At 37.0% G+C, this 17,307-nt stretch overlaps 1 protein-coding gene across 1 annotated transcript in view; it reads left to right on the forward strand.

Annotated features, from left to right (window-relative positions):
• Positions 1-17,307, forward strand: part of LOC136249278 (anaphase-promoting complex subunit 1-like) — a 68,096-nt gene that overhangs the window by 24,053 nt on the left and 26,736 nt on the right. Inside the window, exons 19-23 of the mRNA XM_066041237.1 lie at positions 14,687-14,777; positions 14,829-14,859; positions 15,135-15,372; positions 15,638-15,798; positions 17,016-17,093. Of these exons, the coding sequence (XP_065897309.1) occupies positions 14,687-14,777; positions 14,829-14,859; positions 15,135-15,372; positions 15,638-15,798; positions 17,016-17,093 (599 nt within the window). The remainder of the gene's footprint in view (positions 1-14,686; positions 14,778-14,828; positions 14,860-15,134; positions 15,373-15,637; positions 15,799-17,015; positions 17,094-17,307) is intronic.

Consider the following 17,307-nt stretch of genomic DNA (forward strand, 5'->3'; position numbering starts at 1 on the left):
AAGTCCATGAAGAATGCATTGTACGTACCGCAGTATGCGAAAAGGCACCTGTCGGGACGAAGCGACGTCGAACAGTGAAAAAATCAAGTCCGTATCCTTAGTCGTTATCAAGGTACGCTTGTCTGAAGACATCAGTCAGTCAGTCACTTAGTCAGTCAGTCAGTAGAAAATTCCGTTAAATAAATTATTTTTAAAATTCCGTAGCAACTTGTTGGAAGCACTTCAGGCCGACCTGAAAGCTTGTTTGGGCTTACTTTTACCTAACCAATACTGCCTCATCGTCATCAGGGGAAATTGAGGCTGTTTTTTGGGTGATATTATTTCGTGGGCCACGCCTACTCCTTTGTGGTCCCTACTATACAGTTACTATCATACTGTATGATTACTTGCAACTGAACTATTTAGTTACAGTTACATATTACTCATAAAATAAAGTAACTATAATATTATTACATATTATATTACTTTGTGTCCACAGCCCTAGGCTGTCACGTGTGCAACTACCACCTTATCACATGACATGATTACGGTGTAAACGTTGGTTATAAGTAAGAAGCCTGTGAACAACAAGGCTCCGTTACTTTGTTGTGGCTAGGCGTTACTCAGTGGATCAATAACAAGATTAGTAACTTTGTTACTTTAAGTAATAATATTAATCATTATTAGACTCGTTACAGTAACTTCATTACTTATGTAACGTGTTACATTTGTAAGTAAAGTAACTTGAGTTATATTACCTGTTTTTGTAGCATATTTTGTTATATTACTTCATTACCACAAAAGTAATAATTATTACATAACGCGTTACCCCCCAACACTGGTAAAGGGCTCATGTCTGTACAATTTCACTCTATGTCTGTACATTTGTGAATATGTAAGGACATTTGTCCTCGGCGCCTTACACACCAACTTACCACTGTCTTACTGTATATACCACACCCAGTTATATCATGTTTGTTTACTAATATGACAAGTTTGTTTTTACCACATCTTCTGGTGTAATAACCCCAACTGTTATTGTAGCAATGAGACTACAATTCTCTGAAGAATAAATTAATAGTGCTTTACATATCATATATTTCATGATAATAGTCAATGGGAATTAGTATATACTAAGTGTACATGTACAGTATGGCTGGTGTGTGTGTGTGCTCTAAAAAACTATAACCAGTTTGTTAGTGGGAGATACAGTCAAGTGGTCTAACTTTCAGTTCCACAAATCTCATCTCGTACCATTTCCTGTCATAGTAGAGACCATGTGAGCTACCAGGTATCACCAGGTTGGGATTAATATGCCAACACCTGTTGTACCACCATCCTCCGGCTGGGTGTTGGGAGCCATGTTGGGCACAGTTGTAGTACTTTATCCCATCATTGTCAACATCCTTGGTGGTGAATCCCATCCCATTTTCATAAGCCATGGGGTCAGTGCCAGTGCCTTGGTATTGTCCAACATGTAGTTTGTACATGTCTTCAGCTGAACCAACTTTGAATGTTTTGTAGTGAAAAGACATTATCTCTCCATCACGTGATTCTACATCGATCATCATTTCATAATTGCCTGTTGTGGTGAGAAGATGAAGGGCCTTCAGTCCCAACCAAAATTCACCACTGAGGCTGCCGAAACCGTTTTCATATTCGGACCACGTTCTGTTAAAGTCAATGGATCCATCTTGTCTCCTTTGTACAACCAGCCATCCTCCTTGACTGCAGTAAGCTGCAACCTCCAAGCTGCCATCTTGAAAGTAGTTGTTAATGAAGTATACTCAGGATGGTTTAATTGGGTCAAGTTGTAAATCACAGCAGCTTTCTATCATCTTATCATCTGTGATGCTGTTGATTGGTGCAGCCATTGTCATTTCTGCACTGGTCAGAGCCAATATCAGTAGAACTGCTGCAGTAGTAGTTGTAGTAGCCATGTTGTATCCAATCTTCTTTTCTGTTTCTCTTCTTCTCTGTTGCTCAGTGTTAAACTGATAGTTGGTGTCACCTCTTTTATACTAACAGTGATCATGTACTTCCTGGAATTAATGAGTACATCAAGTGTAAAATGATGTGTACTAGTAATGATGTGTATGACAGTTTGTTTAGTTAATTGTCTGGGTGGAATGTAAACTAAAGCCATTCATAGCTCAAGTCTCTCAAATGTTTTATGATAATGAAGTGTTAAGTGGACTGGTGTGTCCTGTCCACTGCTCCAGAAATCCTTCCTGCTTCCTTGTAATGGTTACTGTGACCACTCTTAACAAATATACTTAGTTTCTCATGTCCTGTAATTACAGTAAAGCTACCTAACACACACGGGAGCCAAGTGTAACTCATATACTGTAGGAGACCATGGAACTCTATACTGTTGTTAGATGGGCAGGTGACAAGATAACCAAATGGATGGCTGACTGGTTCTATCATTTTACTAACCAACTATAAACATGGAATAATGTTGACTGGAGAGTACTTATCATGTACACACTGTCTAATCTGATAATGAAGGCAGTTATGTACTACTTGGTGATCAATGTATAGATAATCATATAGTGCAGTAGTACTGTATATTAGGGACCATGGAAGTTTGAGCTTCCTTGCCTAAAAATGTCACCAGCCTCACTTTTCTTTTACGACAACTTGACAGTATTGGTTAGGTATAACCATGCCCAAAATTATCTTCAGACCAACCCCAAACCCTTCCAATAAGTTTCTATAAACTTCTTTAAAAATTTTATTGTAGTACTACCTGAGTAACTGATGCCTTCATCCAAATGGTTAAGCCTTACGGGCTTGATTTCTCTACTGTTTGATGTCACTTCATCCCAAGATGTACCTTTTCACCAACCATAGTATATACAATACATACATCACTGACTTACCTTTGTCCTCCTTGTTTCCCAGTTCTTTTTACTGATACTGACAGTACAAGGTGTCAATTTGCAATACCGCACTATGGCTTCCCTGAGGATGTGTTTGTGTTGACTGTTGCTATCATGCTTATTGCTTAAAAGTGTCAATGTCAATCTTGTCAATGTCAGAGATAGGTAGTTGATTCCATTGAATAATTACTGTATTGTTCGTGGTAAGAAAGAGTACTTGTAAACATTGATTCTTGTTTGTAGGTGAAAAAGCTTGAGGGGATGGTGTGAACAAGTGTGTGATATTGGGGCTGGTAAAGGTAGACAATGATCAGGTACATATGATCACTAAAGATTTTGAGTAATAAGGTAAGACGAGCCATTGTTCTTCGGTCTTACAGACTGGGCCATTTAAAGTACATCAACATGTCTGTTACACTGTCATGCTGCTGCTGACTAGATCTGAACCAAGGTTTGTTTAGAACAAAACGGGAAGCCTGATGCTGAATCATTTCAAGTTTGTTTGTGTTTGTGATGTGGTGGGGATCCCAGATGGCTGCACGATAGTCAATAGATGGTAGTAACAGCTGTTTGTATAGATGATCTTTAATTTCTGTTGGTGCAGTGTACTAAGTTCTTTTTAGGAATCCAAGAAGTTGATTTGCTTTGCTATATACAATTATAGTTAATGTGGGGATCCCAGGATAATCTGAGATAGAGGTGGATGTCTAGATAATTATGTTCCAATAGTGTATTGAGTGGGATGTTGGACATTTTGAATGTGAAGCTGCTTTTTCTACGATGTAAAGTTATTTGTAAGATGTTGCATTTAGGAATATTAAACTCCATCAACCAGTCATTTGCTCAATTGATCAGAGAATTTAGATCATTTTGCAAATATACTATGGTCAGCTGGTATTGATATAACTTTATAGAGTAATGTACGTATCATCTGCAAACAAATGAATTTCATTTTTTATGTTGATAGTAATGTCATTAATGTAAATTAAGAAAGTACAGGGCCAAGTACGGACCCTTGAGGAACACCAGATGTTACTTCACAAATGGAGCCTTCCACTGTGACTTGTTGTGTTCAATCATAAAGACATGATTTAAGCCAATGTAGTATATTTCCTCCTAATACTGTAATAGTTCAACTTGTGTATTGTATGGACCAGACACCTCAACTCTCATACATCAGATTGTTGTCTCACGCATGGCTTTCCATCTCACGCATGGCTTTCCATCTCACGCATTACAATTCCTGGAAAATTAAGCTCTTACATAACTTGATTTCACTTCAGACCTCAGTTGGCAAAGCACTAAACAGTGCTCTAATGGCTAAAATTGGTAACCAACACACCAATCACAACCACCAGAACAACAACAGTAGCAACAATCTCAAGCCAAGACCTACACAGCCACTGTAACTGCAAAGCCAAGAACTAATCATCAAATCCCCTCACTCATGAATCTCAAACCAAACACAGATGTTCAACAAATAAAGCCTGACAGCAACCTCGTAGAAATGATATCAAACATCGTGCAGAGTGTAATAAGTCAAATGCTACCTCACTACCATCCACCACCACAGAGTTGAGAACATTTTAGCAAAGAAAGCAAAGTAAGCTATTCCTGATTAAGCACGTTCTGATGTATAACTGAAAATAGCCCTTGAAATAGCATTTTATAGGAGTTTTTGTACCAAGGGGAGACCTCACTCATAAGTAAGCAAATCTCACTCATTTTAACCTCAGGTCTCACTCCAAGTGCACTGTACAGGTTGAGGTCTCTGTCTGGACCTTTATAGTGATGTGTGATAACAAATTTAAACATATTTTGATATGTATTTCCTTTTGAAGTTATCTCGATATAGATAATTTACATAAATCAAACGGTACAGTCGTACCGTTTAAGTAGGGATCGTGGTGAATGTTTCATGCGCCGCCCAAAATTCCGCCTTTAATAATCATCCTACAGACATTTTACACGGCAAAAATCACATTTACGGAATAGTACTAGTCCATATCATACAGTACGATAGTAACTGTATAGTAGGGACCACAAAGGAGTAAGCATGGCCCACGAAATAATATGACCCAAAAACCAGCCTCAATTTTCCCTTACGATGATGAGGCAGTATTGGTGAGTTAAAACTAAGCCCCAACAAGCTTTCAGATCAACCCGAAACGCTTTCAACAAGTTGCTATGGAATTTTTTAAAACTTTTATTCGATGGAATTTTCTACTGGCTGAGTAAGTAAGTAAGTAACTGACTGATGTCTTCAGACAAGCATAACTCGATAACGGCTAAGGCTATGGGCTTGATTTTTTCACTGTTCGACATCGCTTCGGCCTGACAGGTGCCTTTTGGCATACCCCAGTACGTACAATGCATTCTTCATGGACTTACCAGTGTCCTCCTTTGTGTCCCATTCATCTTTGCTGACAGGGAAAGGTGTCAATTTGGCGCGAGCACGTGATGGCTTCCCTTTGAAACAGAAATCGTCCATATTTTTCATAGTGGCTATTTTGATTGCAGAGATGCTTTTCAAACAGTTCTTGATTTGTATTGCTGTGTAACAGGTTGAACATAGCCGACAGCGAAGCGTAATGGATACTTCACTTTTCAGACAATAATTAATAAAATTGGGGCGCGTAACCATTTCTTTTGGTATGCGTAGATTGTAGAGGTGTTTGTGGGAAAGTTCTTGATTCGAAATGCTGTGTAACAGGTTGAACATAGCTCACAACGAAGCATAATGGATTGTTCACTTTTCAGATGATAATTGATATAGCTGGGGCAAACGGTGCCATTTCAAATGTAGTATGTGTGGGTTCACCAGTAATAATAAATTATTTACGAAAAAGTTAACAATTTTTTTCATGTACTTGTAATACATAAAACAGCATTAAATACAACAAAACACTTACGGGTGGCCGGATATTAATTTTTTTTAATCGCCCAAAACTCCAATTTTAGTTTCACTGCCTCACTCACTGCTTGACCACAGTCACAAGCCTAGAGCCCAAACAAAGTAGCGCACAGTCACCATTTTACGCCACAACAACAAACTCACCGGTGGGATGTGCCTTTTGGGGTTCCGACAAGTGTACGCCTTGTGTGCCTTGTCTTTCCTTTTATCTTCAATCAGTCATATGACATCACTTGTAGATTCTAGGTCATTTTATAAGGTTTCATCTACACATATTGATGACTCAAGTTTCTGTAAACAACTTTTAATGTTATCCTTTTCTTCAGTTATCATAAAAATTACTCATACTACAACGTGAATGAAGAGCAATACAGTCATGCTTGGTACTACATGGTCTATATGATGTTCTGACGTCTGAGGAGTATACGTGTACATTGTAGTACCTCTTTTATTGCATACTGTATATTCTTGTTATTACCAGTATATTCAAGATATGGAATGTTATGGTTGTGTCTGCATGTCAAGTAGCTACGTACCAGAATAGAACTAGGATATGACATACATGGGCATATACCAGGAACTAGTTAATATGTATATGTGGTGAAGTGATTTCAAGTTTTATACATAGAAAGTGTTTCTGTACCAAGTGATGTATTGTCCTGTTACACTAGTGAGGTATCCAGTATTGATTGAATGATCTTGTGTTAGCTGAAATGATTACATACTTTCTTAACTGGTAATTGGTTGATCTAAAGGTAGAAAGTTGACTGAGTCTGTTAAGAAATAACTGGGACATATTGGCACCATTTTGTTTGAATATTATGCAGCTTATGATAAAGCAATCTCTCTAACAACGAAAGAAGACAATATCCCAATGAATAAAAAGCTTTTATATTATTTTGCTGATGATTCTACGTGCCCTTGTACCAAGTGTAACTTTAGTTACAGTAACTGTTGTAGTTTCAGTACTACCTTCAATGTTTAATTGTATTCATCTTCAATGTTGTAATGTTAATCAATATATCTCAACATGTTTATACATTTTACAGTAGTCAAGGTACTGTCCTTGAGATTGATCTACATGTGGAATATGAATAAGAAGTTTCACAAGTCACTTTTATAAAGGCTACCTCTGAATATCTTTTCAACAACTAACAGTGGTAGGCAGCGCGTCCATGCTTACTATACCACACAGATTGAGCCTCATGGTTCCACTGCCTTAGCATTTGTGGTACCGAAAGTACAATGGATGGAGACATCTAATCATAAAGCTTCAAACAGATCGTCTAGTTGTTGAAGTGTTCATGATATTAAGTAACTGAGCACTCACAACTAAAGTAGTTTGAGTTGTAGCTAATGTGTAATGTTAGAAAGACCAGGGCTATTATCTGCTGTTGCACCATTGGAGGAGCTGCTGTGATAGGGATTTCACTGTAGTCTGTTAGCAAGATTACTAGATCACAAGTCCCTGTATTGCATTTGTTCATGTATTGCTGTGTTGACAGATAAAATCATAGACCAATATCTTGCCAATATGGTTAGTATTTGTGATAATTATTCATAACCTGCTATTTTACACACCAAATTACCACTGTAACTAATTGGCTCTTTTAATACTGGAATACCCAGTTATATCATGTTTGTTTACTAATAATATTATGATGAGTTTGTTATTATCACATCTCCTTGTGTAATAACCTCAACTGTTATTGTAGCAATGAGACTACAATTCTCTAAAGAATAAATTCTAATAGTGTTTTACATATCATATATTTCATGCAGATTATTACAATAGTCATAATATATGATTAGTATACCAAGTGTACATGTAGTAAACAAGTGTGTCTGTCTGTGCACTAAAAACTATACATTAGTGGGAGATGCAGTCAAGTGGTCTAACTTTCAGTTCCACAAATCTCATCTCGTACCATTTCCTGTCATAGTAGAGACCATGTGAGCTACCAGGTATCACCAGGTTGGGATTAATATGCCAACACCAGTTGTACCACCATCCTTCAGCTGGGTGTTGGGAGCCATGTTGGGCACAGTTGTAGTACTTTATCCCATCGTTGTCAACATCCTTGGTGGTGAATCCCATCCCATTTTCATAAGCCATGGGGTCAGTGCCAGTGCCTTGGTATTGTCCAACATGTAGTTTGTACATGTCTTCAGCTGAACCAACTTTGAATGTTTTGTAGTGAAAAGACATTATCTCTCCATCACGTGATTCTACATCAATCATCATTTCATAATCGCCTGTTGTGGTGAGACGATGAAGGGCCTTCAGTCCCAACCAAAATTCACCGCTAAGGCTGCCGAAACTATTTTCATATTTGGACCACGTTCTGTTAAAATCAACAGATCCATCTTGTCTCCTTTGTACAACCAGCCATCCTCCTTGACTGCAGTAAGCTGCAACCTCCAAGCTGCCATCTTGAAAGTAGTTGTTAATGAAGTATACTCAGGATGGTTTAATTGGGCCAAGTTGTAAATCACAGCAGCTTTCTATCATCTTATCATCTGTGATGTTGTTAGTTGGTGCAGCCATTGTCATTTCTAGAGCTAATGTCAGTAGAACTGCTGTAATAATAATAGTAGTAGTAGCCATGTTGTATCCAATCTTCTTTTCTATTGTTCAATGTTAAACTGATAGTTGGTGTCACCTCTTTTATGCTAACAGTGATCATGTTCTTCCTGGGATTAATGAGTACATCAAGTGTAATATGATGTGTACTAGTGTGTTATGACACTTGTTTAGGTAATTACCTAAGGTGAAATGTAGACAGAAGCCATTCATTACTCTGCTGATGTACAGTCAAGTGTTTTATATTATACATGATAATGAAGTATATAAGTAGGTTAAGTGGACCACTGTGTCCTGTTCACTGTTCCATTATCAGAATTTGTAATGTAACTAAGCAATCCTACCTGCTTCCTCCAGTATAGTTACTTTACACTTGACCACTCATTTAAATCTTGTGATGAAGGTAGCTAGCTACTTAGCTATAAATATCAACATGTGTGTTGTTATCATGCAGTGTTAATTCTAATGTGTTTGTATATATTGTATACACATTGTTAGTGTGTGGAGTTCTAATGGTGATACAAATTTCCCACTTGAATACATTATGAATGTACTACAACACGAATGAAGAGCAGTAAAGCCAATAGATGATCTGATATCTGAATAGTACCTATGAGGTGCCAAAGTGGACAAAAAGCCAAATAACTGATAACTGCTGGCCACTGTAAAGTGCTAATAAAATAAATACTATATGTGACTGGATCAGCAAAAACTCGACACAATCGCACAAGCCTAAATTTACAGTATAAAGCATTGAATATACAATGGGTGAAATATTTGCATATTATTGTAAAAAATCCCTAAATTTTTGAACACCCCTTTCTTAGTGAAGGAAGAGACTAACAATAAATTCCTTGATACCATCTTATTTTCCTACTCAAGGAGAGTTGGAAAATCTTTGTTTCGTTGCAGTAGACCCAAGAATACGCTAGTTATAGGGGTTTGTTTACAGCACGTTGAAGTGTTCATATGCGATTATTTTTTCTTCATGAATTTCTCCTTTGTACACAGTGAAGAAAGGCGATAAAAGGACAAACTTACCCAGCAATCGATTCCCCTATTCATGGCGAACAGTATGGTGAAAATTTCAGCTCCGTACGTCAATCCATTCTTAAGTTACAACTGTTTTATTTTAGTAAGCGCCTGTAATTTATTTTCCGCCTATTTGCTGTACAAATCAAATTTTCTGTTGTTGCTACTTTGTAGGGCTGAAACTCCAAAAGTTATTGGCATATGAGGCTGAAACTTTTCCAGAGGATAAACTTGCCTAAGTAGATTATAAATATTTAATAAACAGGAATTTGGAAAATGCAGGATTGTGTCAGGTTTTCACAGATCTGGTCACATATGAAAACAAAAAAATTTAAAGCAACACATGTTGTCTCTCAGTTTGGAGTTTTGTACACGTTGTCTCTCAATTGGAAGTTTGTACATGTTGTCTTTCAGTTTGGAGTTTTGTACATGTTTTCTCTTAATTTGAAGTTTTGTACATGTTTTCTCTCAATTTGGAGTTTTGTACATGTTGTCTATCAATTTTTTGAGCTGTGTGTACATATCATCTAACCCTATGAGATGTATATATATACACAGCAACATGTACAAAACAACAGGGACAACATATACAAAACTCCAAATTTAGAGACAAGATGTGTAAATTAAGAGCATTAATTCATATCCATCAGTAAAATAGAGATGAGAAGCCATAATAATGACATTTTGAGAGGGAACACAGTCATCTTTTTTTGCAGAAATTTTTTTTTGTCTTCATAATAAGTATTTGGCTTTTTGTCCACTTTGGCACCCCATCTAGTATTAGTGTACATTAATTACCTGTATAGTGAAGTAGTTGTGTCTGTGAGTGTACATTACTACGTACAATACTAGTGTAGAGGATATGATGTACAGACATATACCAGGAACTAGTTATATTGTGTCTGTATGTGGTGAAGTGATGTCAAAGTTTGTATTTTGGTATACTTGGGGAGTGGTTCTTATTGTGCTTTAGAAAGTAAGATCATAATATACTACACTAGTAAGGTATCCATTATTCACACGTAGTGATCTTGTACAGCGGTTATTTGTGAGGTCCAAATTTTTGTGAAACATTTAAAAATAGCCTCCAGCATAAATTTTTGTAATCGTGAAATGTGCGAGATATGAATGATTTCTCCATATTTCTACACATCTTTTTGGATACTATGACAATATTACAGGTTTAGACAAAACACTAGCTGGCTTGTTCAAAAATATAAGAATTTCAATCTGCCGGCAGAAAATTTTTGCAAGTTGAACTTCAATTCACAAAAATTGTACCCTGTACATATAACCCACTATACAGTAGCTAAAATGATCACATACTTTCATAACTGGTGATTGATTGATTATATTGTCTAAGATAGAAAGTTGACACATATACTGGATCAGGGAGAAGATATCTGAGACATTATGGTACTATTTATTTTATTTTTATTTATTAATGCTTTACAGCACAAGTGCCGTAGGTCTGTAGGACACCTGGTCCTACAGCCTGCTCAAAGACTTTAGCTACTTAAGGTGTGTTTGAAAAGTTGGAGAAAGGAGAAAAAATCCATGACTGGACCTACATAGGTAGCCTACTATCATACAGTATGGTAGTACTGTATAGTAGGGATCGTGAAGGTTTGGGCTTTCTTGTCCCAAAATATCACCCACTACCCTCACATTTCCCTCACAACAGTTTGGCAGTATTTGGAATTTTCTACTGCCAACTGCTTCAGCCCGATAGGTCCTTTTGGCATACCTCACTCAGTATGTACAATGCATGTATCATGGGTTTACCTTTGTCCTCCTTTGTGTCCCATTTCTTTTTGCTGACAGCCCAAGGTGTCGATTTGCAGTAGCATGTGATGGCTTCCCTATATTTGTAAACTGGAATTGTCCATATTTTCTGTGGTGACTGGCAGAGGCGCTTCTTCGTTTGTAACACTGTAACAGGCTGAACATAGCTGAAAGCAAAACGTAATGGCCACTTCACTTTTGAGTCAGTAATTGATAGTGAGGTGCACGTTCAGACAAAATACATAACTCTGGCACCATTCTTTCTTTGATGTGGTATGCACAGGTTCAACAGTCATAATAATATTACAAAAAAGTTATCAAACAAGTACAAGGAAAATTAGGAATAATTTTAAGTTCAATTAGGAGGTCACCTACACCTGCAGATATACTAGTGGATGTTTATCCTCTAATTCAGTTTGGCATGTGTATAGGCTGAAGGTGTCTCTTGTTTCCTTACTTTTTCGTAATCAAACTTAAAATTTCTAATTTAAAAGCAATGAAACAAAGGGAGGTCGTATGTACCTAGTGCATTTATTTGAATCCCTTTATACTTCACTCCCAAGCTTTTACATGCATGTATCTCCTTGTAACAGTAAGACTGGTACCTTTATGTATAAACCATGATGGGTAGTATACCATCACAACTTGTTTACATATTTTATAGCTGCCAACGTTGACATATTGTTTACATGCAGCTGACATATTTGGGAAAGAAGTTCACTAATGGTTTAAAGGGTTATCTCCGAATATCGTTTCAATCACTAACAGATCTTTAGCATAAAAGTGGTACTATGTATGTATTCAACTATAGTCTGACAGCAGGGTCACCAGACCACAAATGTAACTATCCCATGTGATGTGGATCATGTACTGTTGTGTTGACAGATAAAACCATATACCATTAGATGTTAATAACAAGACCTGCTATATATTATTAACATTGTCTTGTTACTGTAACTAATTGACTCTTGTGATACACCCAGCCAGTTATATCATGTTTGTTTACTAATATTACAAGTTTGTTTTTACCACATCTCCTGGTGTAATAGCTAAATTATGATTGTAACAATTCGCTGAAGAATAAACTTTTTTATTGTTGACATATCATACATTTCATGTTTCATGTAGATTATTACAGTAGTCAGTAAGATGAGTGTACATTGTATAGTAATCATTACAGTACAGCTGGTGTGTGTGTGTGTGTGTGTGCACTAAAAACTATAACCAGTTCATTAGTGTGAGATGCAGTCAAGTGGTCTAACTTTCAGTTCTACAAATCTCATCTCGTACCATTTCCTGTCATAGTAGAGACCATGTGAACTACCAGGTATCACCAGGTTGGGATTAATATGCCAACACCTGTTGTACCACCATCCTCCGGCTGGGTGTTGGGAGCCATGTTGGGCACAGTTGTAGTACTTTATCCCATCATTGTCAACATCCTTGGTGGTGAATCCCATCCCATTTTCATAAGCCATGGGGTCAGTGCCGGTACCTTGGTATTGTCCAACATGTAGTTTGTACATGTCTTCAGCTGAACCAACTTTGAATGTTTTGTAGTGAAAAGACATTATCTCTCCGTCACGTGATTCTACATCAATCATCATTTCATAATCACTTGTTGCGGTGAGAAGATGAAGAGCCTTTAGTCCCAACCAAAATTCACCACCGAGACTGCCGAAACCGTTTTCATATTCGGACCACGTTCTGTTAAAATCAACAGATCCATCTTGTCTCCTTTGCGCAACCAGCCATCCTCCTTCACTGCAATAAGCTGCAACCTCCAAGCTACCATTTTGAAAGTAGTTGTTAATGAAGTATACTCCGGATGGTTTAGTTGGATCAAGTTGCAAATCACAGCAGCTTTCTATCATCTTATCATCTGTGATGTTGTTAGTTGGTGCAGTCATTATCATTTCTGCACAAGTCAGAGCTAATATCAGTAGAATTGCTGTAGTAGTAGTTGTAGTAGCCATGTTGTATCCAATCTTCTTTTCTGTTACTCTTCTTCTCTGTTGCTCAATGTTAAACTGATATTTGGTGTCACCTCTTTTATACTAACAGTGACCGTGTACTTCCTGAGTACATTGAGTGTCATAATGATGTGTACTAGTGTACATATAGAGTAACAGCTGTTTAGTTGTGTAATGTAGTTAACTAGGGAGGGATCATTGGTATGTAAATTAAAGCCATAGGTATAATTTTCAAATTGTGGTCAAGTGTTCTTAATTATGCTCTTACCAAAAGCCTTTCAGTATGGGATAACAACTAAGCAGTCTTTCCTGCATCATCAATGTCAGTTACTGCAGTTCCTGGTATGAACACTTCAGAGAGGCAAGAGGCTAACTGTTATGTTAAACATTTAACAGGTTGTTGTGTTGTGGTAGTGTGAGACAATAAAAGAATTATGAACCATAGAACACTGGCAACAAGAAGGAAGCTACACTGTCACATTTCATGTACATACAAAGTAGCAACTACTATTTCTTGTGCTGCTAGTAGCTTGTTAATATCACTTTGCAGCTGGAAGATACAGCTTTAAATGTCCCCTAAAGCATATATCTATATGCCCCAGTATTCTTTTTCCTACTTCTGGATTAGCTATTAATGTAACTCACTTATCATAGCAATTTTCATGGTCTTCCTTCAGCTGTGTATGATTACATTTCACATTCTTGTATGGGAGCCATTACTGCTTGCATCTGGTGGCTGTTGCTAATACTCTCAGTAAATGTGACAGCTTTGACCACATGAGGTTTTCCTTGTGCCCATACAGGACAAGCTTCCATCAGGTCAGCACCTTGACCTGATTTTAACTGTCACTACTAACTACAATAAATACCTGTAATTATTGGTCTTGTTTACAACATCATCAACGTTATGGTACCACAGTTTAGTGTGTGATATAATTGTTATGTATATTAGCTACGAAAATTAAACACTTCCATATTGCTCCAGTGTTTATACTTATATTTCCTTCAATAATTTCTATGCTAACATCTAATGATAAACATTTCCAAGTAAACTGTTGATGATGAATTCTATGGTTCTATGGATACTGGAATGTTGCGTGCATAATTTGTGATAGCATGTTGAGCAGTATTGGGATTGCAACCACCAAAATACCTGATTATAAATTTTAATCAATATAAACTCCCAGACCCTGAGCATATTTGTAATTGCATATTTATGGAATTAATGATTAGCTATGATAGAAAGTACATAATACAATCAAATAAACCTAGTCTGTCACACATAAACATAATTTACCCCTCTGTACTATAGAGTTTAATTAATTAATCTAGATAACTTAGCATTTAAATGGAACCAGTACAAGTGTTCCTATTAACTACACACATAGTCAGATGTCTGGAATGTTATAGTTGTGTCTGCATGTCATGTAAATTACTTATACCAGCGTATAATGAGGATGTGACATATGGCTATATACTAGGAACTTCCTGTATGGTATGAGGTGATGTCAAGGTTTACGCTGCTTGTTAATAGTTGTGTAGTCTATATTGTTGGCATGCCAACCACTCTCTGGCTCTGGAGGATCTGGTGATGCCTGTGGAGTCTGGTCAGTCGTTCAGTGAAGGTATTAGAATACAAAATATTGTCTTGGTTACTGTGCTTGTTTGTTTAACAGGGTTTAAGGCAGCTTGTGAGTGTTACAAAATGTAAGAATTGTATTAGGCTTTCTTATACATTGTTTCTATATTATAAATAATTGTGTATTGTAGTTCAAACACTAAACAATGAGCTTCACTTATAACAATAGTATATAAAAACATTAAAATATAACTAGTTTCCATCATACCGGCTCACACTGAAAGTTTCCATTCCTTGCTGTGCCATCATAAAATAACCTCAATAGGTGGTCAAGTAATATATTTTATGTGACCATTAAAATGGGGTGGTATACATGCGTACATGCATCATTTTAATCCCTTAGGATACAACAGGAACACTCATCACACTATGAAAGAGTGGTGCTGTGTTTAACAAAGGAGGGGTTTTCCCCTAGTGACCTAACCACACTACCTGTGGGTGTGTCTCTGATGATCCAAGATTGCATCACAAAGTGTCAACATGCCCCACCCCCCAACTGGCCACTGACATCATACAACATCATTGGTAGGGAGGACATTGTTAGATCACTGCAATCATCATCAAGTGATGACAATGTACAGGTATAGTAACATCATTTCTTGTGTTAGGGGTGTGTATAAGATGTGTCCTGTACTTTTCCATGGCTAATGTTTCTTAGGATAAACAATTTCCGAGTACGTATTTCTAATATCATTTCTTTGTAAGTAGGCACATCTCTAACCTCATTTCAGGGTGGTGTATAAGTAGTTGATACTGTACTGTACTTTTCAAACACTTCTTAAGACAAACCTTGCATAGTTCTCTTGTTATTGTATTTCATGTAAATCCAATATTTCACCTAATTAGGGTTATATGATTGACGAGGGTGATGATGATGATGGCATGAAGATGGACTTTGAAGTGCTCAACTTACGATTCAAAGATGACCTAAGGGTGACTGAAACACGTAAACTATTAAGATCATCTCAACCAGCAAGAATAGCCATCACCCAACAACCCTCAGTAAGGTGAGAAGGATATGTCCCAACGACTAGAAAATTTTGTATGGTGAAAAGGCCACCTTTGTTTAAAATTATGATTTTAACAATAATATGATAAGGCCATGGAGTACACCTTACCTGTGTATGGACCTACAACATGGTCATTATAATGAGGTGGTCTTATTAAAGAAATAGCTCTCTGAGTAAAGGTTCAGTATATGTACAGTATTTACAGTTTAGCTTACTTATTAGCTCCAATACTTAATATAGCAATGTGGGATGGTGGATTTTTATTTTATTTGTTATTCGCTGGATAGCTGAATTAGCTAGTTAAATGACTCATGGTGCAATTTTCTTACACTGGTTTAGCTAGTTACCAACTTTAAAAGGTGCTGGATGGCTGCACCACTCAACCACTGGTGGTACAAAAATCCTTGATGCGGTATGAAAAGCAGAAATGTGGGCGGGGATGAGAGGCCAATAGTATGGCCTTATGTTAGTTTGTAAGTGTACATGTGATAATTAACTTATAGGTTAAAATTATTTTTGGTTTAAGTTCATAGCCAACATTGGCACCAAACTACTAATGCTATTGAAATATCTTGAGTAAACATCTTTAAATGTACTTTTTGTATAGGTATAGTTTGGGTGTTGGCATTCCCCAAACATTGTAGTTGCTATAGATACCAATGGTAACCCATTCTGGTATTTGTACTAACAGTATACACATTGTGTTCTAATTACATAATTACTACAAATACTAATTACTTTATGTTAGTTAGATGTCTTCACACCAATGGGGTGTTGGTGTGACTATAATTTATAATGAATTAAATGTGGTGTGCTATTTAATTCTATATTGATATGTGTATAGCCAGGTGGCTGGATAATTTGTTACTATTCAGTGTAGTGGTAGTTTCTCAGTGACGTAAAGACCTTGAAATTCTGTGCATGAAAATATGCACATTTTTGCAGTAAGCTGCAAGCACATATATGGGCATGGACATCCTCCTCTTTTCGCTGCCGAGTTAATGGGTCATAGGAAGGTGCACACATACATATATGCATGCGCAAAATCGCAAATTACACATGCACGCTCACCACGCACACACACACACACACACACACACACACACACGCACGCACGCACGCACGCACGCACACACACACACACGCACACACATAAAATTCTGAATCATATTGATAGCACAACAAACAACTGATGATTATTCTCACCATTCTAGTGATCATGAATTCATAGAGCAGCAAGAGACAAGACTGTTAGCAGTGTGTCAGAGAACAATGGCCCTACCTGTTGGACGGTAAGAAGTTGTGTGGCTGTAGCAGTAAGTATAACTGCTTGTGTAATATACACATCAATGGAAATGTAAGATTTGATTTTCAGCGCTAACTTTATCATTTGGCAATGCAATGTTAAAACGTTGAAATAGAAAAGTAAACAATGTAATGTGTGTGAAAGGAACATACATAGACATGTATGTATGTACGTCATGCATGCAATACTACATACAGTGT

The sequence above is a fragment of the Dysidea avara genome, chromosome 3, assembly GCF_963678975.1.
Source record: "Dysidea avara chromosome 3, odDysAvar1.4, whole genome shotgun sequence".
Taxonomy (NCBI): domain Eukaryota; kingdom Metazoa; phylum Porifera; class Demospongiae; order Dictyoceratida; family Dysideidae; genus Dysidea; species Dysidea avara.